Raw genomic sequence first — 27951 nt, forward strand, 5'->3', positions numbered from 1 at the left:
TATAGAGAATGAGACAGTTATCAACAGAAATACAGGATTATTTAAAAAATTTAAAACCAATGATTTGGATATGTAATGTAGTTCCCAAGTCCCTAATTCTTGACTCAAAACATTCTAGCCACCCCTCCCCCCAAAAGAGTAAAGTAGGCTTCAAAGTACATTGTAAAAGGGCCTGCTCTCTATTTTGGACAATGATGCAGGAACATAATGACTCAAGAGACTATGCATGTGAGAGAAACTTAAAATTTCTCAAACTGAGAGAAAATATTTGAGTCAAAATTTTATCTAGCTGGTGATTAATTATTTATAAAAGTTTTTAAAGTTAAGAAACTGCAGACAAGACACAACGTGTATGTGTGCTGTCAAAATTTAATATATCTATGACAGAAATTTACCTTTGGATACCATAAAAATGTCGACTAAGATTTTCAGCAAAGACAACATCTGAATTTTGAATTGTAGGTTCCATTGATGGTCCGGAACACTGAAAAGAGAGGTAATTTTGTAATTTGAGTTGAAAATCTTTTTTTAATATAACAAATCATTTGAGCAGGCTTAAAAGAAAGAAAATCAAGCAAATGTTCATCAAGCTTGGAGGATAATTCATAACAAGCTGGCAGTTCCCAGATAAGTTCAACTCTACACAGTGGCCACCAAGTCTGGAAACACAGGCAAATATATTAAAAATGGTTTACTGATATTACATTATAATACATGAATAAAATAAGATTATCTATGTTTCCAAATTTTGGCCATCCTGTAGAATGTAAGCTCCATGAGGCCAGAGACTTGTTTCTTGTGTTCCCAGCTATATAACCAAGGTTAAGAACAGGGCTCATGAAGTTGATATTCAATAAATATATGTTGAATGAATAAATGAGTAATTTATTTTCTTGCAATTGTCAAATATCATCCATTGCCAATGATGGTGATTTATTAAGTGGTATCACACTATTCTCAATGAGTTGATATCTTTCTTTCTCTTCCAAGAGAATAGCTTACTCATTGATGGGGCTGCAAGTTATATTTTCTACTGAAAAATATGAGTATTTGCATAATGAGACTCACTTTAAGACTTTCATATTACTATGTCTTAAAACAATAATCTTCATATATACCTCAAAAACTGTAATAAATGATTATTGCCACCTAAAAAATCTAAATACAACAGTTCACTTATGCATACATAAAACTTTTTACTCAAAACTTCCTACCTAGGCAGAAAATAATAAAGAACACAATGGAAGTTTATATTTGCTACCTCTGTAGCCCACTTAAAGTACCAAATGTAAATTTAAAATATCAACAAGGGGAGTTTCAGTTAAATATATTTGTTTGCATCACTCTAGCTCAACTTGAGGTTGTATGACGGAATCTTTTAGGGTAAACCTGATAAAAACAGCAACACCACCAACAAAACCCACTGACTGGACATACAATCAATTATTTCATTTACATGACAAAAGGTTAGTACAGTCATGTTTGACAGATTCATAATGCAATATTAAGAAAAAGCACTGGTGGGGGGGCAGCCTTAACATTTTAATACTGACACAAGGCAGAATCATTTGTTTTAATGACAGTTAAACACAGTGGTTAAGAATAGGAGTTTTGAAAACTGTTAAAGCGGAGATATCTGTGTTGAAATTCCAAATCTACTTACTAACTGTGGAACTGGAACAAGTTACTTAAGCTTTTTGAGCCTGTTTCATCATATATACACGTATAGTGGATTTCTAATAATTATCTCACGAGTATAAAGATTAAATATGTTAATAAGTGTAAAACATCAAATACATCCTGGGACACAGTAAGTAGCATTCAAAAAGTGGTATAAACTGTTAATATTATTATGAGAGTATTAATAGGGTCATTTGTACCCATCAGAAACAGAATACAGAACTATTTTTTAAATAATGGTTTTTATATCAGTGCCAATACAGACATTTTCCTACATCCCAAAATTTAGAAACATTTTGTTTTAACACTGTTAAATTCATTAAATTAATAATGTCAGTTATTATAAAGGGAAAAACATTTTCCTTCAATTTAAAAAATATATATTTTAAATTATTTTCTTGAATGTAAAAACTTACCATGACAACACCACCAACGTATTCAAAAGCACAATGAGCTATACAGCCATACTGAATAGCATAGCCAACAAGTCGAAAGGTTTTTCCCAGAACACCACGAAGCATAGTTCTATGTAGACTCTGCCACCATTGGCCTGATGGTAAATTTCAAAAAGTTTCATGAATAATACTATTTTAAAACACTTAATAGTTCTATTGTAAAATATTTTATAATAACCCAGACTGTACTATATGCCTACTACAGTTTGATGCAGAAAAGCAAGAGCTTATTTTCGTTTCTGCTAAAGATATTTTAAATGGCAAATTATAGCCACTTAATATTTTGATTTACTGAGCAGAGATTATATTCAAATCTCACTAGGTTAATATATGAATTAGATAACTAGTAGACTCTGAACTTGTCTGTTCCCTTTCATGCCCTGGTTATTTTTTGGTATTGAAACAGATACCTATGAAAAGATATTAACTCAAGTATTAATAGTTTTCCTATTGTTGCCTGCTATACATCAGTCTTTGTCATAAAATGATACAAAAGAGAAAGCACTAGAATAGGTGTATGAAAATTCAAGTAGTAAATTGGTTCTTTTATAAACTCATGTGATTGTCAATGAATGACTTAACCTCTCTGGGCCTTAATAAAATGGAAATATCTTACAAAATGGTACTGAGAATCAAATTCAATAATGTGACAGTGCTTTGTAAATTATGAAGTTACATTCAGTTGTCAGCTCTTAACTACTGATACAATAATGAACACATAAATACTATGGAACAGCATGAAGAACCATATCAAGTACTTTAAAAGCTTTATAAATTTAAAACATTAATAATACTCATCTAAAATATTTCTAGTATCTGCCTTTTCCTTTCTATTTACCTGTTATCACTGTATTTCAAGCATTTCTCAACTCATGGCCTAAGGCTTAGGCCTAGGCTACTATGCACTGTTCTCAGATTTACTAAAACACATTGATAATAATAATAACAATAACAATAAGTAACACTTGTTCAATACTTGCTATATGTCAAGCTTTACACACTAACCTCTGTAAGGTAGATATTATTTTTTTTTTTTTTTTTTTTTTTTTTTTTTTTTTATTATCCCTGAAGATTAATTAAGATAACAAATTTGTTTCTATCTTTTACATCTTTTGCTCATAATCTCAGTGGCTCTCTATTGTATCAAATACAGATTAGACTCATTTTCAGGATCCTTGACAGATGGCTCCCACCCCATCCTCAGTTTCCAACCCGATCTTCCCTGATGCTCCTACGGGACCTATTCAATCATAAATGTCTGTAATTTAAGTAAACTTGGCCCAATGAAATTTACTTATGCCAACACCCATACCTCAGATATTCTTCATGATACCCACCATCTAATTTGTAATTCTTTTCCAAATGCTCCCAACAGGCAAGCTTGACTTTCTCCTTTGCATTCGTATAGTCCTTAATGTTCATTGTTTTAGGGTTAAGAACACTGTTTCTATAGTTGATCTGTGTGAGTCTGTATCCTGGCCCCAACACAGTTTAGCTGTGTGACCTTCCGGAGGTTTTGCCTCTGTAAGTCTGTGTCTTTATAAAATGGGCTTAATATCAGTACCTACCTCTGAGAGTTAGTGAGGATTACTCACATGCGATCAGACATGTAGTGTGTGTAGCAGAGTAATTCAGTAAACGCTAGTTACTACATCATTCACTTGGCAATCAGCAAATACTATATAACCTGACAACAGTAGTTGTATTTTCAAGTATCTAATTAAGTTTCTCACTAACTGATCTTTAAATACAATAATAGATATTTAGAACCTACAGTGTGGGACTATATTTTTTATTAGTGTTTTATTACTTATCAGTGTTCCTTCACCAATTTAACAGTTACTCTGTCTCTTCCCCTGACAAGTCTTCCCTGACACCATCCTCCAAATGTTACTTATGCTTTGTGTCACTCACCCACCTAAGCATACACTGATTATAATACTTATAATACTGACTACACAGTGCTGTTTACATCTTTTCCCTTATTACATACTATATTTCTTTGTATGTCTATGAACAGAGACTGTGCATTATTCATTTCTGAATCCTCAAAGAAGATAGTAAACAGGAGGCTTGTCTGACTGAATTAAAGAATGAATATTGAACCCAAATCTCCTATGCCTTCCACATTTTCAGTATGATAGAATAGTTATAATATTCAAAATGATGAACAGAAGACCATAGAGATTTCTGGTTAATGAAGAAACATGTTAATGTCATACTCACTGAAGAAATTCTCAGTAACATATTAAAAAGTCTTCTTATTAAGTCTTTCAGGTAATATGAAAAATAACTCCTCCCATCAGTAGGAACCTGGTTTACAGTGATAATTGATGCACTTTAAAAATGATTTTTAGAATTCAATAAATTAATAAAAAGCAGTGTTTAAAAATGAAAACACACCTTAATGGAGGCTCTATTATTTCAAACAGACTCTTCAGAGGAATTACAAATAATAGAAAAAACATTATCTATAAAGTTAACTGGGTTGTCTAAATATTACTTTGCTCCAACTATAAAGTTAGAGAAAAAGTAGGGGTAAGTCCTAAAGCTTAGCTTTGAAAATGTGATCGATGAGAATAAATCATAAAAAGTCGTGAAATGGATATTACATTTTAAAACTAAAATAGTCATGGGGATGTAAAGTATAGGGAATATGATATGGTAATAATTATGAATAATGCCAGGTGGGTACTAGACTTATGGGGGATCACTTTGTAAATCATACAGATGTCTAACCACTATGCTGTACACCTGATATTAATATAATGTTGAATGTCAAAAAAAAACTAAAATAAAAATGAGGTTATCTGATGTTAGAGAGGGGATGTATTATAAAAAAAGAGGAAACATATGGCACTTATCAAGAAGATATTGTTAATACAGATGAAAGGTGAAATTAGAAAAATCTACCAAAATTTAAATCATTTTGATTATTCAAAAATACTAACATAACTATACAATGGTTCTGATTCACTGAGAAGGCTTGCAATTAACACCCACTCAGAAGTAACTGGGGCTATAAACCCTTTTTTTTTTTTGATTACTCAGACAATGCCCAACTCCAAATACAATGCATGTTATGAAAAACTGTCTCATAAAATAATAAAATTAATAGATGAGGGTGATCAGAATAAGTTAACATTGTTTCTTCCCTACATATATTAGCAACAGAATGGAGTATAAAGTTACTTTGGATCTTGGTCTTTTAAGGTGAAAAGAGAACTATGACACTATTTAGAGACAAATCTGAGGATAAAGACTATTTGGCTTTATGTTTCGAAATAGTGCAATGAGAAGCACTATTGAGAAATACTGAAATTGAGACTAATAGCTGATGGATACTTTTATTCTAAGAGAAATCTCAGAGTGGAAAGTAGCATTTGTATAAGATTAAATAAACCTCACACACTGCTGGTACTCAGCACTAGCAAAGTTAAGACAGAGGTTCCAGACCTCTGGTTTACATAGTTATTTCAAAGGGTCCATGAATCCATATGTGCATACATGTGCAGATACCTTCTGTTTGTCCCTTTAGATCCACTCTCCATCCTTCTCCATACTGCTCTGTGTCCTTGGGAAACTGACCTAGATGAACTACGTCCAGGTATCCCGGCATCCTTTCACTAAACCCAGCAGGAAGTCAGAGAAAGGAAGGGCTATATGTTTTCCTGGCTCCTCCCCTGTGGAGTCTTCTCAGGCTGGCCATGTCTTGGACCAACGGTCATTGAATCTCCAAAGGCAGCCTGCTGTACAGGAATCTCTCCTAGGTTCCTGTAACCTCTTCCTCTTCTGGTACCTTGAGGCCTCGCAGTGAAAACAACTCCCATGATGCTGGTTCCTATACTATCCCTGGTAATTCCTCTATGTACTACACATAACTTCATAATTAGTTTCTGTAAATAAGTCTTCCTTGAGTTATCCTAATTTGAGTGTATTAGCTGTTTACTATAAGGATCCTGGTGATACAATACACCACTTGCCAGATACTATGTTCAGCCCAGGAAATACAAAAGTGAAGATAATGCCTGCCCTTATAAAGCTTAGTTTATTGGAAGGACAGATAGGCTAGACTAAGTACAGTGTTGGCAGTGAAGACGGAGAGAATGGACAGATCTGAGAAACTTAAGAGACAATCACTGGCAAGGAAAGGGAAGGAACAGGATGACTCAACTTTCTGGATTGAGTAACTGGGTAAATGGAGATCTAGCCACATGGTTCTACTCATACCCACATTTGGGGTAGAAAACGAAGGGTCTAATTTTGATATGTTAAACTTGATATATTTGTGAGATATCCAAGTGGACATGTATGAGATTGGAGCTCTGGAGCTCAAAGGAAGTCTCAATCATGGGAAGTCTTAAAAAAAATAATGTCTGGCTCAGTGAGTATGTATTCTGCAAACAAACGAAAACTAAAAAAACAGAATTTAAACAAGTAAGGGATTTGGGTTTTTTCCCCTTTTTTCCCTCTTTTTTCTTTTTCTTTTTTTTTTTTTTTTTTTCATTTTTTTCCACATGTAGGGTATTTGTTCATAGGAAGGCCACATGTTTTGTGCCACTTGTTACAATGACCCTGGATTACTGTTGGGTGTGTTGTAAACAGAGGAGCCATTTCTTCAGGCCCCCTGCTCTGAGCACACCCAAGGGGATTTATTTTTAACAATACTAGCTGCTACATCCAAGTTACAGGCAGGAATAAGGAATAAGTATCAAGAGTTTACTCTCTAATTTTTTGTCTTTTTATCCAGGAAAAACTACCTTCATTTCATCTACATTTAACTGGCCCAAACTATGTAACTAAATACAAGGGATGCTGGAAAATATTACTGTTTTCTTTATAAACTTTGTAGCACTATTTGACCTTCACATACAGTCAACTCTTTAGAAGTTTGGCTATGAAGGCAAGCTAAACAGGAGAGGCAAGGTTTTTATTCTCAAGAGGAGCCAATCAGTTCTTTACTGTGGACAGCTGTCTTATGCACTGTAAGACTTTAGCAGCATCCTTGGCTTTTAGATGCCAGTAGCAGCCCCTTTCCCAGTTGTGACAAACTAAAATGTCTGCAGACATTGCCAAAAATGTCCTCTGGGATGCAAAACTGCCCTCAAATTAAGAACCACTGCAGTAGAGTAATAAGAAGAATACAGTATTGAGCATGTTTTTAAAATATAGAAACACAGTAGCACATGCTTGAGAACCAATGGTAACAATCCCATACAGAGAAAGGCTAATGGTAAGAGACTTCTGCTGATGAGAGAGGAGGAAAATAAAGAGATGACTGAACACTGACTCCATCACAAGAGGAGGACTTCAATGCAAGTTTTTTTGACAGAGTGGTTAGCTTATACCAGATTAACCTTTCTGGTGAAAATAATAAAACAAATATAAAATCTGGATAAAATTTACCAATCCCCCAAAAAAAGATACAAAAACTGTAAAAGAAGTTAAAAGGTCATTATTAATACATAAGTTTTCTCTACATAAAAAAAAATATGAATTAGTGTTTCTTGACATAAAATCAGTAGGCAAAAATTAAATGAATTTCTATATATTAGCAAAAGCCACTTAGAAAATGAAATTTTAAAATACCATGTATAACAGTACCAAAAAACATCAAATACTTAAGAAAAAAATCAAAGGAAACGTGTAAGACCTTTACAATACTGAGAGAAAATAAAGACCTAAACAAATGGAAAGATACACTGTTTATGGATTGGGAGAATTTTCTGTTATCAGTTATCCCTCAAATTGGTTTATAGATTCAGTGCAATTCCAGTGGACTTTTTTTTGTTTGTTTGTTTTTTCTGGTAGAAAATGGCAAGCTCATTGCAAAATGTGTATGGGAAAGGCTGGAATAGTCAAGGCAATAAGTAAGAAAGACAAACCTGGAGGAACTTATTTCAGATATCAATGTTCACATAAGCTTACCAGTAAGACAGTACTGTATCAGGGTAAATCTAGACAAACAGACCAATGGAACCGAATCAACAGACCCACACATATACGGCTGTCTGATTTACAGTAAAGGTTCTAGTCCAATTCAGTGAGAAAAGGATAGTCTTTTCAGTAAATGGTGCTGTGTCAACTAGATATGCATATTGAAAAAAACAAAAAACGACCCATAACCTCACCAAATACAAAAATTAATTTGAGATGGATTACAGATATAAATATGAATGGTAAAGCAATAAAACTTTTAGAAAAAAACTGGAGATTATTTTCATTACTTGTGGGTAAGGCTAATATTTCTTAAACACAATCTAAAAACATCCAAAGAGACTAATCAATTTGATTATATTAAAATTAGAAACTTCTGTATAAGAAAAACACCATTAAAAAAAAGACAAAAAAGCTCACTAATCATTAGAGAAATGCAAATAAAAATCACAATAATATACCACCACCTCACTCTGGTCAGAATGGCTATAATCAAGAAATCAACAAACAACAGGTGTCGGCAAGGATGTGGAGAAAAGGGAACCCTAGTGCATTGTTGGTGGGATTGCAGATTGGTGAAGCCACTATGGAAATCAGTTTGGAGGTATCTCAAAAGACTGGAAATGGAACTACCTTATGACCCAGCAGTTCCACTCTTAGGTAGCTATCCAGAGAAATCCAAGACGCTAATTTGAAAAAAATCCATATGCACCCCAATTTTTATTGCAGTGCTATTTACAATAGCCAAAACTTGGAAAAACCGAAATGCCCATTGGTAGATGACTGGATTAAGAAGCTGTGGTACATTTATACAATGGAGTATTACTCAGCTATAAAGAATGAAATCATACCACTTGCAACGATATGGATGGACCCAGAGAACATTATGCTAAGTGAAATAAGTCAGTCAGAGAAAGACAAACACCATATGATCTCTTATATGTGGAATCTAAAGAACTGAATAAATGAGCAAACTAAACAAGAATAGTCTCAGAGATATAGAGGAAAAACTGATGGTTGCTAGAAGGGAGAAGGTTGGAGCTAAGGAAGAAGGGGAAGGGATTAGCATAAACTGGTAACCACAATATTGCCACGGGGACATGAAAGACAGTTTGGGGAATATAATCAATAATATAAAGTTTCTGTAAGGTGTCAGATGGGCACATGTCTTATTAGGGAGAACACTTCATGGACGGTGTAGATGCCTGACCACTGCACTGTACACCTGAAGCTGAAGTTGCATAATACTGTATGTCAACTATAGTTTTATATATATATATATATATAGTCACGGGATATGGAGTATAGCATATGGAATAGAGCCAATGGAATTGTAATAGACATATATGATGTCCGAGGGGCAATAGATTGGGGGAGAGGGATTATTACTTTGGGAGGGGTGAAATGTCTAACTATTGCATTGTTTTGTCCACCTGAAACTAATTAAAACAAAACAAAACAAAACAAAACAAAACAAAAAGGCAATCCACAGACTGGAAGAAGAGAGCTATATCTATTTAGATAGATATAGTGATATCTAAATTGATATACATCTGGTAAAGGCACATCTGGAATATACAGAGAATGCCAAAAAAATGTATACACATTTTAAGAAAGAAAAAGCCTATTAAAATTGTAATATTCAATATATACCAATAACACAAGATGAATATTAAGTCGTGTGTATATATTTTTTGGCACCCCCAGTACAGAGAATTCTATCATATCATTAAGAAAAAGACAGAAAACCTAAAAAATTAAGCAAAAAACTTAGATTCACAAGGGAGGATATCTATATGGTTGATGAGAATATGAAAAGCTCATGATCATTTGTCATCAGGGAACTGCAAATTAAAAACAAAACGAGACATACGAGTATAAAACCACCACAGTGGTTAAATTAGAAACAATATGAAGAGCTGAAAAAGATGTGGAGCTGCTAGAACTCTCAGTCACAGCTGGTGAAAGGATAAATTTACACAACCACTTTTGAATACTGTTTGGCAGTATATACTAAGCTAATACACACCCCGTGATTCAGCAACACTACTCCAATTCATACGCCACAGAAAGAAATGTTTATGTTCACCAAAAGATGTGTATGGTAATATTGATAGCAGCTATTTCATAATATCCCAAAACTATAAACAAACTAAATGTTAACGAATTCTTACTCTACCTAAGAAACAGAATTTGTTACTTTTTATTCCCTATCAAACATTTTTTAAAAACTGAGTAATGTAGAGAACCAGTTCCTATAGAGGGGAGTCTATGTACTCTATCAAATAATTAATAGAAAAGCTAGGAAAAAAGAAATAAAACTTAAAAATTATGACTGTATCACATAATATAGAAAAAATGTGCAATAATCCACCCAGAACACTTTTAAGAGGTTGTTTAAAACATAGTGTAACTTCATATAAAGCTGTCACAAGAGAGCAAGGTTAATATCTACTTTCAACAGTTATCTACGTTATGGATAAAAAGGTTTCTTCCTATAACATAGTTAGAAAACACTATTTGGAATGTAGATCATAATGGCTCCTTTTCAATACACATAAAAAACATCCTCAAATACCAACCAAAATAACAGCAACAAGAACAAATACTTAAATATCAGTCCTTGCTATGTGCCAGGCACTGTTCTAATATCATTAACTCATTTAATTCTTATAATAACCCTGTGAGAACTTAAGTATCTCATTTACAGCTAAAGAAACCGAGGGACAGAGTTTAAGGAACTATTCATAACCACAAAGCTCATAAGCAAAATGAGGCAGATGGGCTCCAAAGTCCACTACTATGCCCTACTGCCACTCAGTCAAAAATGAAATAAATTTGCTGGAAATTATAAAATAGGCATGGGAAACAGGTTAGACTGATGTTTAAACTAGCTAAAAAGATGCAGCAGAGTAAACTCTAAAAGCTGAAAAGAAACTAGAGGTTTCTCCATCTTAGTAGTTTCTCAGAATCGGGGTCCAAGCCTAAGAGCTTGATTTATATCTGACCATCGAAAGAGCCTTAGAGTGATTTCAGAATACCCAAAGCCACAAAGAAAACATCCACCTGATTGTTCAGGTCTGGAATTCCTTTTAAAAGAATAAAAAGCATTTTGTTTCAGAAGTAGAAAAAAAAAAGTAAAGTGTCCTTATTGAGACCACCACTTTACAGAAATGCATTCATTTAAAATTATAAGCAGCCAATCAAAGAAGTGACTACTGTCATATTTCTTTTACGTTAATAAGAAGAACAGTTAGTAATATATTAGCATTTAAAGAAGTGTTCACATTAAGAAAAGGTGAGGAGAGAGAAGGAGATGTGAAGCAGAACACGAATCCTAACATAGATTTGCTACACATTCCTTCATTTGGACAAGACAGCAGACTTAGGACATTCCTGAGACCTCTGTAATTTCTCAAATTCAAGAATACCTTCACAAAATACATTTTTCCCATATAATAATATATATAAAGTAACCGAAAGATGTATGTCCATTTCAGACCCTGAAGGGAGGTTATTGTGACTAGGAGACAACAACAAAGACTCATTAAGACATGGATGCTGAGTGATGCACTCTGCTCAATAGCTAAATAATTCACTCACACAGCAGCCTCTCTATCAAAGTAATTCAAATTCCTGCCATTTCAAAATCATCTTCAGGGCTGCTCATGAATTGTTCAAATCTATAATGTTAAATCTACTGTAAGACTAGTACAGAGGATTTTTTTTTCTTTCAAATTTTCTAGAACTGCAAATTCAAGGAGTTCTGATCCCCATAATCTACAAAGATTTTATTTAAACCTATTTATTTTGATTCACTGCCAGAGGAAATAATTGCCATTACTTTAAGTTTTAAAGTAGTGAATGCTGTTTTAAATCTAACTGCAGCATCAAAATAACCTGAGAACTTAATTCAAAATACAAATTCCCAGCCTCCCATCATAGAGCTAAAGAATGACAATCTGTGGGAGCGAGCCTGCAGGATCTGTAGCTTTAATAAGCTCCCAGAAAGGATGCCCAGTAAAGGACTTTGTGCTGTCCTTTGAGACCACTGAGACATACTCAACATTTTCAGAAACTTGACAAAATTTAACCATTCATTATTTTTTAACCAAATGTTAACTTTGAGATAATTTTAGAAATTTTTATCAAATAAACTTTATAATGCTAATATTTCAGTGATTTTTGAAGTTTACTTTTTATGTGTCCAAAATCAAAACTCATTTTATGTTTATAAAGCATAAGCAGTTGACACTTTTAATATAATTTAGTACCAGCTTCCAAACAATGAAATAAATACCAAAACCACCTCATTCATCCACTAATAATCCCCCAATGGCTATATGATCCATCTATTTCAGAATATACAAGTTGTACAAGCAATAGTTGAAGGATATGCATTCAAATGGAAGAAATATCACTTAGCATAATCATTGATTAGCTGTCACTGTGCCAGTCTACAGTTCATGCAAGGCCCTTTATTTAGTACACTACTAAATCTTATAAATTACCAAAAGAGAAAATAAGAGTTTGTCATCTCTTAAAAAACTCAAGAATTCCTACGATTGGCATCCAGTTCTTTTGTTACACCAGACTGTCTTTTAAAAAAAGGTTTTCTTCTCATTTCTTTTACCCTGCATCACTTTCTCTTACCTCCAAACATACCTCCCTTAATTCTTATTTACATCATTGTGAGTCACTTGTGTAATAAATTAAGTTAGTATTTATAGCTTTGAAAGATAAGCCAAATTTCTTATAAGTTAACAATAAGGTATTAAGTTCAAGTAACTATATCTGCCTGAAAAGAATGTATATCATTTCGAAGACCTTATATGTTTACAGTGAATTTAATTAAGATGAGTTTATTTGGGACTTTCCAAATAAGGAAATAACCATCTCTAATCAAATAAGAATAATGCCCAGGATAGAGAAGGATAAAATACTAACTCTCGAGTCATTCAGTAACCAACTGAATAAAAAGCAGAAAAGTAAACAGTGACCACGTTTAATAAAAGCTTTGAGATAAATTCTGTTTTGAAAGAAAAGCAACTTTTAAAAATTATTATATAGTAATATTAACTGCCTTAGAAAGTTATCCTAAGAAAGTACACTACCTGACAAATTAGACATGAACCAAATGTTTTATATTTAAAATATAAGTAATTATCAGGATAAGAAAAATATTTCACACTGCTTATTTCATAGATAAACCTTTTCATTAGATAGAATTTTAAATAAACAGCTTTTCCGATAGTAAAAATACAAACAGAAGACTAACGAAGTGCTTTATAAACTAACATAGTGCAGTTCAGTAGAAATATTAAGCTTTCTCATTCATTTTAAATGTGAAAACAAATGAAGAAACACATTCTGGAATACAATAGCTTGGACCTGGTTAAAACAAAACCCATGAAGAATGCTGTTTGCTAAGTAGGTTTGATCAAAGATCTCTACATAAATTTATTATATTGTACTTTTTATTTTTCTAATAAAGACTTCATATGGAGAAGAATAAAATGTTCTATATGTAAACAGAGGTGACAAGTAAATTAATACATTGTGCATAAAGGATGATTATATTTTAGTTATTCTTACAATTTCAAAAAGTATTTCACTCACTTATATTTAGTTAAGATTTCAGAGTTTAAAAACATTAAGTTTAAGGTTTTCTAATCTGTTTTTTAAAATACAAAGCTACTAAATAAAAAAAACAGTAAGATAAAAATCAAGTTCAATGAATAAATATTGTAAAAGTAAGTACTCTGGGATCATAACACTGACAACACTAATTATCTTTTCTAGTCTTGGCAGTTATGTTGCATACTGTTTGGGTGACTGATGGGATAATTTCACTTCATTTTCTCTCAGTTTATTCTGGGCCATGTAAGAGAAGAATATTAAAATAATTAACACCTCTAAACAAAGTACTTGATAAAGTTTTTAGTTGAAACAAAATGCTGAAAAAATAATCCTCAATTAACTAATACATGATTCTAGAGCAAATAATTAAACCATCTGCTAAAGGAAAACTTTGACTACGAATTTTTTATTTAAAAAACTAAGACTACGCAGTATTAACATTAACTATTTTAGGACTTTTACATACTAAGACCATACACTTTCACAAAGAGCCCTTTTCATCAGCAGTGTGAGCTAGCATTACCTTAATTATAAAAAACATGTGCCCATGTATTTTTATATCATTAAATGTTTTATTTATAAAAACAATCAGCAGGAATCTAAGTAGTCATAAACAGGAAAAATATATGATAAAACAAATTATTCCAATTCCTCACACCTAGAGACATTTAATTTAATTTATTGATAATGGCCTTATATCCAAAAGAACACTAAAATATTTAAATTAATATTTAACCTCAAATAGAAATCTTCACCAATAACAAATATATTACATCACTCAACTAAAAAAAGTATAAAAGACATTATTAATCAAGTTTTCTACTTGAACATTTTAATAAATTTTAAGTCATACAGAGTTTATAATTTATATATGTCTTACATAAACTATAAGTCAAATAGCTTATACGGCTACATATTTTAAATAATTAATAGAAAGCATATTCTTTGCCTTGATCACCTGATTTTTGGTTGTTGTTTATAAAATTAATCACAGTTAGCAGGATAGAAATCGCTTTGAGCTTCATGAATGACATCCAAGAGATGGGAAAGGATTAGTTCTCAGTTGCTGCCAGTTATAGCGCCAGGTGGCTTTTTCTGCAGTGAAGGTGTTACCGATAATCCCATTACACTGGTACTAAATCTTGCAGACATCAAAATTATCACCAAGGTTCCTTTTCATCCCATCCTTTCCAAATGACTGGAAGTCGCTTCACCTGAAAGAAGTCAAATCCACATGCAGCTGCTGTTTTAGCAGGCAGCAAACTCCCTGAGAATGCTAGTCGTGATTCAATTTTGCTGTGCCGGTGGCCCCCTATTCCCTGTCCAATAATACATCTGTTTAAAAATCCTACAGCTACAAATCAAGTTTAATCCTACCAGGGACCTCATGTTGGTCTTGTCTTCCAAAAAGGCAGCAGGTTCTGCTGTCTATCTTTGCTAGCGTCTGGGGAATACCCTTTAAATCCCAGCCCTACTTAGAAGAATAAGCTAAGGATCACAAAACATGACCTCAAAAACCCTGATATGACTATATTCTGACCCAGAGGCATTCATTCTAGGTGAAGATTAGAACTTTGCATAATAAGATTACACAGCAAGTGAATGATATCAAGGGACTATCCATATGCAGCCGCCTGGTTTTCTATAGACAGCCTGTGCTCTGCAATATGCAGTGCAGACGAAAAAGAGCTTGGTCTTTCTAGCTGAAATAAAATAGATTCACATAAATTAGTTGGCCATTTCCAGATTCCTAAATCCCCTATTACATCTTTTATTGACAGCTCCTGTGAGGATAGCACAAATGTTATTCCTTTTTAGTCTGTGCTTCTATAACAATCATGCTCTGTAATTGAAATGTACATAGATTATGGCTCAAAATTAACATCTTGTTTGCTGTAATCTTGGATTACAATTCACTGTGTACATAATAAAATTAGGAAATCAATGGATGGATTTATCATCTCCAAGAAACTAGAGCTATTGTTTAAAGAGTAGTTTAACATTTTGTGCCAATGCTTTCAATGCAGAAATCGCAGACAGAAGTCAATAAAAACTTAAGTGAGTGAGAGAATACAACAGGCATCAGCCAACATCTACATAAAAGTTAGATTACATAAAAATTAGCTGATTTCCCTCAAAATTTAGAAAATATGAAAAATTCACAGATCTCATGAACATACAATTTTCTCTCTAAACCATACTTGAGCAAGAAGGTTAATTACACATAAGAAGGTCTCTACTTTTTATAAAGTACAGTAGCAGTATTTTATATAAGTCGCCTTGATCATTTTATACGTTAAGATATATGAATCAATTTCAAATCAATTATAACTCAAGATTTTATAATTCTTAACTATATGTTTTTAAAGTACTTAGTGAAGTAAATCTTCCTTATATTTTAATATATAGAGAGCATTTAAAATGTATAGTATCCTAGATATTTAGAAAACAATATGTTCAGCTTTTTTCTTCTAAAGAAGTTTAAAGCTACACCAGATCTAAGCAAACTTATATGAAGAGATTCATATACATTCACACAAACACCTATACAGAAAAATTCTAAGAATGCAAGGAGGAAATCTCAACTTTATATTGAAAAATAGGTATTAAGGATTGCCGTGGGATTCTTGTAAAATTAAGCTCCTTGGTATACTTATTTGACAAGTCTGATTTGCCCACAATTGCTGAGGAACATACCACATCCATAATATTATCCATTATCTCTTTATCATCACAATATCTTTCAGCATATCTGAACAATATTTGATAAGTACTCAGGAATCAGGTGACACAATTCTGATTTTGAGTATTAATCAGACAGATATATACCCATAGTATAAGTGGTAGAGCTATAAAAAAAACTGTAATTTCAACTACATTGCACATGAATACTCTTTGATTACTCTGATTAGGATATTACTAGAAAAATAATGAGAAATGCAAAAAATACACATTTCTGCTATATTTATAAGTAATACTTTAGCGCGATACTGTTCAATAAAGTAGCCACTAGCTACATATACTATTGAGCACCTGAAATGTGACTAGTCTAAATTGAGATGTATTGTAAGTATAAAATACACATAGGGCTTTGAAGATTTAGTACAAAAAAAAGTAAGATATTTTATATTGATTACATGTTGAAAAGATAATATTTTAGGTATAGTGGGTTGAAAACATATGCGACTCTCATATTTCTATTGGACAGCACCGCTTTAGTAGATTACACATTTTCAATAATATATTCTTAAACTAAGTGAAATTGTATAATAAAAATATTAAAGCAAAGGGTTATTATGGAAGAACAAACATTCTAGTGTTAAATTTGATAGATAAGCTTAGCAAAGAAAGAACAAAATGCTGTTATTTTAGCATCTATGTCATATTTCTAGCTTAAGGGCAGTGAAGGAGAAGGAACCAACTAAATCACTGACCACCACGTACCAAAAAAGAATGATGTTTTATAGTTACAAAAATGCTTTAGTCCAGTAAACATGGGTTTTTAGAAAAAGTACATCTTGGGCAAATTCATAAAAGACTACTGTAGTCTGTGTGCTACCCCTCATTGAGTCCAACAAATAGCAACTTCAAAAAACATATCTGGATCTAGCAAGGGCCATGATTTTTTTCCTAAGGTGCTATGTAACTGTTTATATTCAAATTTTTAAAATACATCATAAGTAATAACTATAGAGATTTGAAGCATTTAGTACATTTCAGAATTTTAGCAGAATGAAAAAGGTCAATTTTATAAATTATTAAAAGCTATTTTTCCGTTAGTCTTTGCATCATATCCATTAATGTAGGTTTTCAAAAAAATCCATTCATGAAAAGTTCTACACAAACATAAAAAACTGTAAATAGTTAAAAAATAAAACATACACCTAATTTAATTCAAGAAAATTAATGGCAGATTTAGTATGACCACAGACAATTGATACTATGGTCAACCTTTGTCATACATTGGAGTATTATTTCAATACAAACAATAGTACATAAAGTATTAACTCATTTAAAATTTGATTTTTCATAATTATTCTTTTATAATATTTATCTAAAATACTAAGACTAAAGATGAAATACAAGTATCAATAAACAAGATGGATAATATCTAAATCAGTTATTTATGACCTAATCATGCCACTCTTTCCTAGCCTTTTAAAGTTATATATTTCTTTCCTTTTCTGGTTACAAGTATCACATATATACCCAGACACACACACACACACACACACACACACACACACGCACAAATAATAACAATAAAAAACAACTTTCTAACCATCACTATGAGAGCAATGATATTCAGTCTAAGTTAATCCCCAGACATCCAAATTCACGAATAAAAATTCATCAGTTTTAAATACACTGAGCCTATTAAGCAAGAACAAAAGCATATGCACAAAAGAGCTTTTAATATATTTCAAAGCCCACAAGAGCCACGGTCTCATTAAAATTATAAATTACACAAACATGGAATGAAGATTCAAACTGCAGTGCAGCTAAGCAGATTACAGAAAACCCCGCGTTCCATATGATAACACACCATGGCCCTCCCAGATGGGGGCTTGGAACAAAAAGGCCATCACCACAGCTAGGGAAAACCTCCTTGTGATCTCTGGTTTCTGTTCAGCAGATGACAGCCAAATAATATGTTGATTATTCTGTTTGTGCTGCTAAGCTTGTAAGATGGAATAAAAGCGATATGATCTATTGTGAACCCAATGCTAATGTGTTGCTCCACTCATAAATAATATACTTAATTTATTTTGAAACTATCTTTTATCTGAATTTTAGGTTTTAAATTCATGAATTAAATAAAAGCCAGGATAAAATATTACTTAATTTGATGCTTTAAACTAAAAAATGTAGAAGACAAGTGAAAAATATCTAAGTGGTTAGTTAAAAGTCAAGTACAATCACCTTTCTTTAATTTCAGCACTGTAATCAGAGAAAAAATACATTTTAAATAGGCAATTATTCTCATTAAGAAATGTAAATGCAAAATTAAATATTGTGAAGTTAATAATATATATTATTGACAAGATAAAAACTAAAATAAAAAATCTTCTGCAACACAAATAATAGCACATAATCAGAACATATATCTCAAATATTTCTGAATAAAATGTATCACTGAAGGCCTAATGAATGTTCATAACATGTACCAAATTGATGCTCACAAGAAGATCTACTCAAAATGAAAATAATTAAAAAGAGCGTATAAAAATAATTCTCAAATATAATAGCTATTATATTTCATATTGCTTTAATGCCAAAAGTTAAAACCTAATTTTCCCCTCAATTAGATATCCTAAACTTGAACAGAGTGAACTATATCCAAATGAGGTAATTAGGATCGTGTCTGTAAATACTTTAAAATTTTTTATATAAAAATACTTTCATAATTTTATATTTCATGGATAAACATTTTTATGAATACTATTGTTGTTAAAAATATTGAAAATGATAACACTTATTTTCCCACCCCAGAAATTCTTCCCTGAATAATCTAGTAGACTCTTTAAAGGCAAACAAAATAAACAAAGCAGTACATTAAAGCTACAGTTGAGGCAAACATAGATAAACACATTGTTTTCTTAAGAGAGTATTTTGTTAAAAGTACATAATTATGGTCATTAACATAAATCCACCTCCTTTTTCTGTCTAGCGATACAGATTCTTGAGTCTAAAAAGCAGAGCAAAATTGCCTAAAATGAAAATACAGTCTAAAATTACAGATCTAAAGGTAACACACAAACACGTTTCGAGAGTAAGAGAACAGAATATCCTTGGAGTAGACAAATACTTCTTAAATAAGATATAAAAAACATTAAACATAAACGACAAACTGGACTACTTTAAAGTCATAAACTTCTGTTCACCAAAAGCACTATTAATAATTGAAAGGGCAAACCTCAGGGCAGGAGAAATGTCTGCAATACCTATATTCAATGAAGAACTCATACATATTCCAAACATATGAAGAACATCTACGAAGAAAAAAAAGACAGCCCAACAGAAAAGTGTGCAAAGGAGGTGAACAGGCACTTCACAAAAGAGGATCATGAAATAGGGAATATACATATGAAAAGGTATTCAACTTCATTTATCATCAGTGAACTAGAAAGCAAAACAACAATGGTTTACTATTTTACACACACCAGAATTTGGAAAGCAAAAGAGGTGAAGCAAAGAATGGAGTGTTAGCGAAGAAGTGGAGCAACAAGAACTCTCACATCAATGTGAACTAATAAACCATTTAGAAAACTGGCAATATTGGTTAAAGTTGGACGTATATATACTTATGATCCAGTAATTTTGCTTCTAGATATATCCTCAAAAGAAACCCTCAAATATATCAATCAAGATGTATGTATTAGAATGGTTATAGTAGTGTTGTTATATGGAAAGCACCCCAATGTCCATTAACAGAATGGATAAAAAATAGTTGTGATATAATCATACAATGAAATGCAGCAAAATTAACAAAGTACAACTACAGGCAATAATGTCGATGAATCTCAAGCCATAAAGCTAAGCAAAGGAAACCAGACATAAAATAGACTTTAATTCTATATATAAAATACAAAAACAAGCAAAACTAATTATGCTATCAAAAGTCAGGGTAGTGTAGTGGTTACCCTGGTGCAGGAGGGAAACAGTCACTGGAAGGGAGCGTGAAGGTGTCTTTCTAGAGTGCTGATAATGTCCTTTTTCTTTATCTTTATCCGGGTGCTCGCTGCTTACATGGGTGTATTTGGTTTCCAAAAAATTCATTGAGCCATCATTTATAATATGTGCACTTTTCTGTATATAGAGCTTTCTTCAAAAAGTCAGTTTTACACACAAATACACAGATATACAAAGGTAGTCAAAATCTTTGTCACAAGAAATTTAGGAACAACTGCCATATACAGAGGGTGCCAAAAAAAATGTATACACATTTTAAGAAAGGAAAAAAACTATTAAAATTTTAATAGTCAATATATACTGATAACAAAAGATGAACACAAGTCACATTGGACTTCTGCAATTACAAGAGGTGCTCAAAGTGGTTACCATCAATGTAATTTTAATACAGTTTTTTTCCTTTCTTAAGATGTGTGTACATTTTTTTCTCTGTGTGTAATCTAAAAGAAAAAAGTAAGGGTTCTGATACTACTTCCTTGAGTAATCAAATTTTCAACTCAATAGCTGAGATTAGCTCCTGTACTCAAAAATGGAGGAGCAACAGCCATTGAGCCTGTTATCGTCTCCCATTCTCCAACCTACAATACCATATTTTCAGAGATATCTGGCCTTTGTATCAGAAGTAGCTGCTGCTGCTGCTGCTACTGCTACTGCTATTATGACAGAGCTTCTAAAACAGTCTCAGGACTGAAATGTTGTCTTTATGTGGGAAACTACAGTCTCACAGAAGAAAAGGCAGTACAAAGAATATATATTTGCAATTGCCCCCTTACCCTCAAATTTCATAAAATTTTACTTTTAATTATGAAAGCTTATTACTTAGTTTAATAGGAATCTCTTGAAAAGTTTTACTTTACTTTTCAATGAAGGTAAAGAAAATATAATTAATTCATTAATATCAATATCATTCCCATTAAATGAAACTCCATGATAATATAATAAACTATGTATCTCATTATCTCCCACTTAAATATTTCCCTTATTTTTATACTGGAATCAACACATGATTTACAATATTGTTGTTCTCATTTTGAAAATATACTTTAAGAAATAAGCTAAACAGATTATCAAAAGACTATAGAGTTCATTTTTAATTTGTATAACAAATATTTATTCAGTGCTTACTATCTGCTAAGCTCTGGGGGTAGATGAGTAAAATTGGCTAATTTTGTGGAAAATACAGTAAGCTTATCCCATTCTCTCTCATTTGATTTACAAATAAAATTACTTTTAACTAGCAACACATTCACATATTCAAAAATTAAAACAATCTAAGAGATATACAGTAAAAGTCCCTTCTACTCTGTTTTCTTCACCCATCGGCACACAGGATTTACATTTTGTATACCCTTCCAGATTTTCTTTATGCAAATATAAGCATCTCTAAATATGTATTTTATTCCCCTTCCTTTTACACAAAAAGTAGTATACAATACACTGTTTTAACTCTGCTCTTTTCAAATGACAATGTATGTTTGAAAATTTTCCAACTCTGCATGTAGAGAACACTTTCTGTTTTATAGCTGTAGAGTATTTCATTGTATAGACAGACCACAGATCATTTAACAAGTACCCTACTGATAGACATAAGGGGTGTGTCCAGTCTTTTGCTACTACCGTGAAAAAGCTACAATGAAAACTCCCATGCATATGTTATTTTATAGATACACAAGTATATCTGTAATACATTCCCAGAATTGGTACTGAGACAAATGTATAAATGCATTGGTCTTTTTCTAGAAATTGCCAAATTATGGGGATTGTATCATTTTGCATTTCCACCACATATGGATCTCAGAAGTATCCTAGAAAAAGCTATTCCTTTCTTTGGGCCTCTAAGATATTTTGTTCATTGGGCAAATTCTCAAAGATGTTCTCATTGCAAAAAACTACATGACGCTGCTTATTTTTTTCCCCTAAATGCATGTGTAAAATTTATTGACTTAGTAAGTTTAAGAGCAAATGAATTTTCAAATGTAAAAAAACTTCACTGACATAAGAACTTACCTGGGATAGCAGATTAATCTTTAATCTTGGGATAGCAGTTGTCTACCTTCCTAATTATCTCCTGTCATCTAAAAACAAATATAACCCACCACCCGTTTTTCAAATTTTTGTTGAATAGTTTGTAATTGGATAGGCAGTCAAAAATGCATTTCACTTTTAAATGAATGTCTTCCTGAAGACTTAAATGTTTCCACGAAATCAAATTTGTGTTATTTCTATATTTTCCTTTAAAAAGCTATCATTTAAAGGTGGTTTAATCTTTACGACTGCCATCTTCAATAAGTAGTATTAATACACGGTTTTTATTTCACTGCCCAGCCTATCAAATATTTTATAATTAGAAAACAACCACTTAAGTCCATTGGATTTTCTATTTGAAGGAATCCTTAAGTGAATCCAGTTTCATTATCACTTTTCTGTAAGAGAACATGTACATGATAGTTTTTATTTCCCACATAAGAATATACCTGTGTGTGCAATCTATGTTTCATTTCAATCATCCAGACATTGGTTGGAAAAAAATCTAAGCCCCTGAAACAAAGTGACTAGCCAGCTGCTGACCCCAAAGTAAATTTTAAAAAGCTGCCACCCATTCTATGCCTTTAGTCAGTAGATGGAGTAGAATCATTCTTAAACTCTCACCGAAGCAAACGTATAATGTTAGGCAAATGCTCATTTTACTATTAGAGTCAATATAATGCACTCACAGCGAAACACAAGAATTACCTAATATAGGTAAAACAAAACAAAACAAAAAAACCAATAAACAAAACACATCATAAGTAGCACCTACGACATAAAAGCTTATCAGTCTAGTACAATTTAAGAGAACAGTCCTACACAGCATAACCATCTCTGAGGAAACCACATAAATTCTGTGACATGACTGATATTCACAATGACAACTCTGAGCCGCCAAAACAAAACAAAACAAAAACTTAAATTATTCTTAGTGTGTCCTGCTTAGGAAAACAGAAGGGTAAATTTTAGATTTTTAGAAGCATCTTGGAAAAATATTCTTATAGAAGAAATTTTGACACATTCAATTATCCACAAAATTAACAGATGAGGAATATAACATTTGTTAACAATAGCCCAATGGATGAAGAATTACTCAAAATTCTCACTCAAAGTTAGAATATACGATGGCTGCCTTTTGCTGATGAACTGTGATCAAGTGCATTTATACTCTGGGGGCTTTAAACAAACCATTCCCTGTGCTAAGCCAGTTCTTGGTTCATAGTCAAAAGAAGATCTGATAATTTCTGAAAGCTAGTCAAATCAAGCAAATTTTCCACTTAAATGGCTGGATACTTTCAAGAAAATATCCTGATTTCACTTTTCACTTTGTTTTCTTTAAGTTGTGATTGTCAAGTAGATAGGCTGGTCTGGTTTCTAGCTCCAACTTGCTAAATGACCTTATTCAAGTAAATCAACCTCTCTAGCCCTCCTTCCTTTCTTCAATAAAGTGGTTATAGAAAACATGCCCTGACAGTAAACAAGAAATGTGCTAATAAAGTAAAACAAAGAGTTACTGCATTACGTCCTATATTATATTTATATAGCTATACATATACTATTTAAGCTATCACGAACTATAGGCCACTTTACCATATATTTAATGCCGACAGTAAAATTATAATCACTTCAGAATCTTTTCCAATATTTAATGTGTTACTCTCATGATACAACAAATTTCTCATATATTCACTTAAACTAATTTAAAATACCACTATAATCAATTCTCTTTAACCTGAAAATGCCTTTTTCTACCTGACACATATAAAAAACAACACATGAAATATAAAAGAACGTTCATGGCAATGTCATTTATAATAGCCAAACAGTAGAAACAACCCAAACATCCACCAACAACAGAACAGATGAATTGTCATATTCATTCCAAAGGAATATATAGTAATGAAAATAAACAAAATTAAACTACATGCAATGACATAGATGATTTTCTAAACATAATGCTGAGTAAGGGAAGAAAGAATACATATGATTCCCGAAAATGGCACTCACCAGCCAGTCCACCCACATGCCATGCCACCCAGTACCCCAACCGGAACACCAGAGCCGAGCCAGCATCACTGGTGTCACCAGCGCTAAGGGAAGCACAAAGGCCGGTCACAGTCTCCAGGTTCAGGTCAGTGTCCAACATGAGTGATGAGTTTGGCTCTCGGGTCTGGACTTGAGCGCTGCCACCCCAGGCCCATTCCTGTGCCTGCGCCCAACCGCAGCTGCCACACTCCAGGAACTGCTTGATAAAGGACACAGCACGCTGGAGCTAAAGCGCATGGGAGCTCCATGGAGAGCAAGGACTTCTTCCAGCTGTTGGAAGATGACGCATGCCTGATGGGGCTCGGGCTGGGGCGCAGTTGGAGCTCCAGCCGGAGTGGGGGCTGTCACATGACCTGGGCTGGGAGAAGCCGAAGCGCAGCAAGGATGTCACCTTCATCACCATCAACACGTACAAGCAAAACCCTTAAGACCTCTTTGGCGGCCTGAATGGCAAAGCCACATTGTACAAGCTCTCCTCAATGGGCTGTGACTTTCAAGGACTTGGCCCAACAGAACTACTCAAGGAGCTCCTCCAGCTGGATGTGCATGCTGCTGCAAGGCGTGGGCCATATATCCTGGGCATTTCCTCCACCCTTCATCATGCAATGGAGTGGGCTGAGCAGTGGCAGTGGCAGCAGCAGGGTCACCTCCATCCCTACTGAGAAGGGGCTCTGAGCTCTGCCCCTACATTTGTTCCAACAGACACACTATGGGGACTGTGACAGCGTCAGTTTGGGGACTAGATACTCACCTGATGTCCCCCACTGTCCTCGGACTGCATTACAATAGGCCCCATCAGCATAATGCCTTCCACCCCTAGCCTACACCCTTTCCTGAAGAATGCTGTCCCTTCCTAGCCATCTTGCCAGCCTCCCACTTATCCTAAAATACCCCACACCTGTCCCCAGGCACCCTGATCCCACCATGATTGCTGCTACATCTAAATTCCTCACAACTCCTCCTACCCCTAAGCTCCCCAGTACACTGAAGACAGCCCTCTCTGAGATCTCGTTCTTCACACCCTTCCCCAGCAAAACAACAAACACATTTCCAATAAGAATGTTTGAAAAAACAAAATACATATGATTCCAGAAAGATTAAAAAGAGATAAAAACCAACATATTGCTGAGGAATACATATAAAAGTGGTAAAGTCATAGAGAATTATATAAATAATTACCATAAAAATCAGGACACTGGTTACCTCTAAAGAAAAGGAAGTTTAAATCAAGGGTTTATGGGAGGCCAGTAATGATCTATGGAAACATGGAAGTTTGCTATATACTTACTCATTTTACTATACATCTATGGTACTATATGAGGTTACATTTCACACTAAAAAGTTTTAAATTATATATTTTCTGAAATAATATATTCTTGCAGAGAAGGAAAAGAGGGCTTCTTTTTTTTGCTAACAATTTTATTTTCTTGGTGCACATTGCTACTTATTATTGCAATATTTTAATAATAAAGAACAAGTTACTATGCCTAATTCTCCATAGTCCTAACTAAGAGTAGATTTCATAGGTTTTCCCAATAGCTATCAAAAAAGTACCAGGCTGTTAAAGAGTGTAAGATCAGTTATCCTGCTAAATCTTTGCTTAGCTCAATGTTGTTTCTGTCACTTTTTCTTCTTTTCAAGAAAATGTATGATTACTTTCCAAAAAAATCTACATTACATCCGGGCAACAGTTTTATACAGGATACACTTCAGAAAATATATTTCAGCTCAAAAGTAGGAAGAAAAACACTTTTAACTCTCACACATTTTCAAACCATTTGGGTAGCACCTGTGCATGCCTACAATGTGAGGGTTCATGATAAGACTGACACAGACACGACACTTGAGGTCCAACCCAATGTCATGCTGTGTATCACTCACTGTGTATACTAGAAAACATGATAGCTGGATTAGAGGATGCTATACAAAACAAGTTACACTTAAAATCCACTGTATAAAATGTAACGTAGGGTTACTCATTCTAATTAGACCCAACAATGCCTAATTTAAATTACATTGGAGTTGTTTCAAATATTTGCTTTAGAAAAACAAAAGTACAGAAAGGGAATTTAATTTATTACAAGAGATAATAATAGTAATTATAATTTAAAAACTGACTTAAATTACAAACACACACACAATTTAGAAAATCCTAAAAGGTCCATGACCTACAAGCATCCTTCAATGTATAACTTTTAGATGCCACCAAACAGGAAGGAGACAATGAAATTGAGAAGCAAGACTGTGAGCACTTTCATCCCGCTCCAGACATCAACACGACGGCAATGGCATCCCTCAGTACGGTAAGAAAGTTGCTTTTGTTGTACATGGCTGTTTTCTTGTGAATGCTGCTGAGGAGTCCCATCCCTAGTGGGTCCAGCTAATCAATTATTTGCCCATCTATTAAGTGCCAACTTTAAAAAATTACAGTGTCCAGCAGGGAGCAGCATTACAACATTCATAAGACATAACTCGAACATGAACTGGACAGAAGAAAAAAGGAAAAAAGCCCACTTACCATAGGTCTGTTCTACAATACATTCAATATTTTGGGTAGTTGCAGGGCTTCCAGAAAAAAACATCTAAAGCATGTCTCAAAGCATATATGGGTAATCCACGGTTTCAGGATTCCTAAAGCAGAAAATCAAAATTATTAGGTAAAGGCTTCTCTCAGCCATGTTAAGTTGAATTAATATATAATATGACTAAATGTCTCTCAGTTATTAAGATGTGGCTTCCTCTTTAGCAGGTCAATGGGAGTTTGAATCAAATACTCAACGAAATTTTGGATTAAATGATTTTTAAAAACCAAAATAATAAAGTCCTTTATCAGGAGGGAATTCAAAGTAGAAGAAGAAAGTAAGTAGGTGACATAATATATTAATCAATCTAATCAGTCTATAGAGAACTGTGTTCAAGGCCTTAAAAAAGTAGATAAGCCAATCATACACAGTTCTGATATACCAAATTCCTCTAAAATTTGCAGGTAATAGACAGGACATAACATTCATTTCTATATGTCAGCATGAATAATCTGAGGTTAATTTTAAGCATGAAAAGGCAAAGAAGTAGTCTGTAATGCTGGTGTGTTAAAGACTGATTAGCTAGATATTTACTGAATATGAAGAATGTATATTGTGGAAAAACCATGTAAGAAGTAATAGGACAAAAGTAAAATATATTACTGTCTTGGATATCAAAACCTGTCTCATATTCAACTATAATAACTCGATGTCAATCATTATGACTGAAAAAAATGTCTTAGCCCCATTTTTATTTGAAATGTTAAAATTCTGCTTTATGTTTATGTGCGACATTTGAGTGTCTACACTGAAAACTAAATTTTTGCCATTAAAAGAAAATAACAGCATATGAACATGTATCTTAAAATACATAATTACATCTAATTGAAAGTACACAATATCAAATATCAATATAGCAACATGTGAATAATATATTCATTTGAAATTTA

At 33.1% G+C, this 27951-nt stretch overlaps 1 protein-coding gene, 1 non-coding gene and 1 pseudogene across 3 annotated transcripts in view; 1 reads left to right on the top strand and 2 right to left on the bottom strand.

The window, feature by feature from the left end:
- IMMP1L (inner mitochondrial membrane peptidase subunit 1) overlaps positions 1 to 27951 on the bottom strand; it is a 69602-nt gene that overhangs the window by 24070 nt on the left and 17581 nt on the right. Inside the window, exons 1-4 of one of the 2 annotated variants that reach the window (XM_019738521.2) lie at positions 26998 to 27110; positions 14671 to 14926; positions 2097 to 2230; positions 396 to 484 (exon numbers count right to left, since the gene is read on the bottom strand). In XM_019738521.2, coding sequence (XP_019594080.2) covers positions 396 to 484; positions 2097 to 2230; positions 14671 to 14746 — 299 coding nt within the window. In that variant the 5' untranslated portion in view covers positions 14747 to 14926; positions 26998 to 27110. Of the gene's footprint in view, positions 1 to 395; positions 485 to 2096; positions 2231 to 14670; positions 14927 to 26997; positions 27111 to 27951 lie in introns of those variants that run through there. The other variant, XM_019738522.2, reaches the window with a different exon arrangement.
- Positions 6651 to 6780, bottom strand: LOC141572591 (small nucleolar RNA SNORA11). Its single transcript, XR_012497914.1, has one exon. It is a non-coding gene; the product is annotated as a small nucleolar RNA SNORA11 (small nucleolar RNA).
- On the top strand, positions 24165 to 25556 carry LOC141572252 (lipid transferase CIDEB pseudogene; annotated as a pseudogene).

This window comes from Rhinolophus sinicus, linkage group LG06, assembly GCF_036562045.2.
Source record: "Rhinolophus sinicus isolate RSC01 linkage group LG06, ASM3656204v1, whole genome shotgun sequence".
NCBI classification, from domain to species: Eukaryota; Metazoa; Chordata; class Mammalia; order Chiroptera; family Rhinolophidae; genus Rhinolophus; species Rhinolophus sinicus.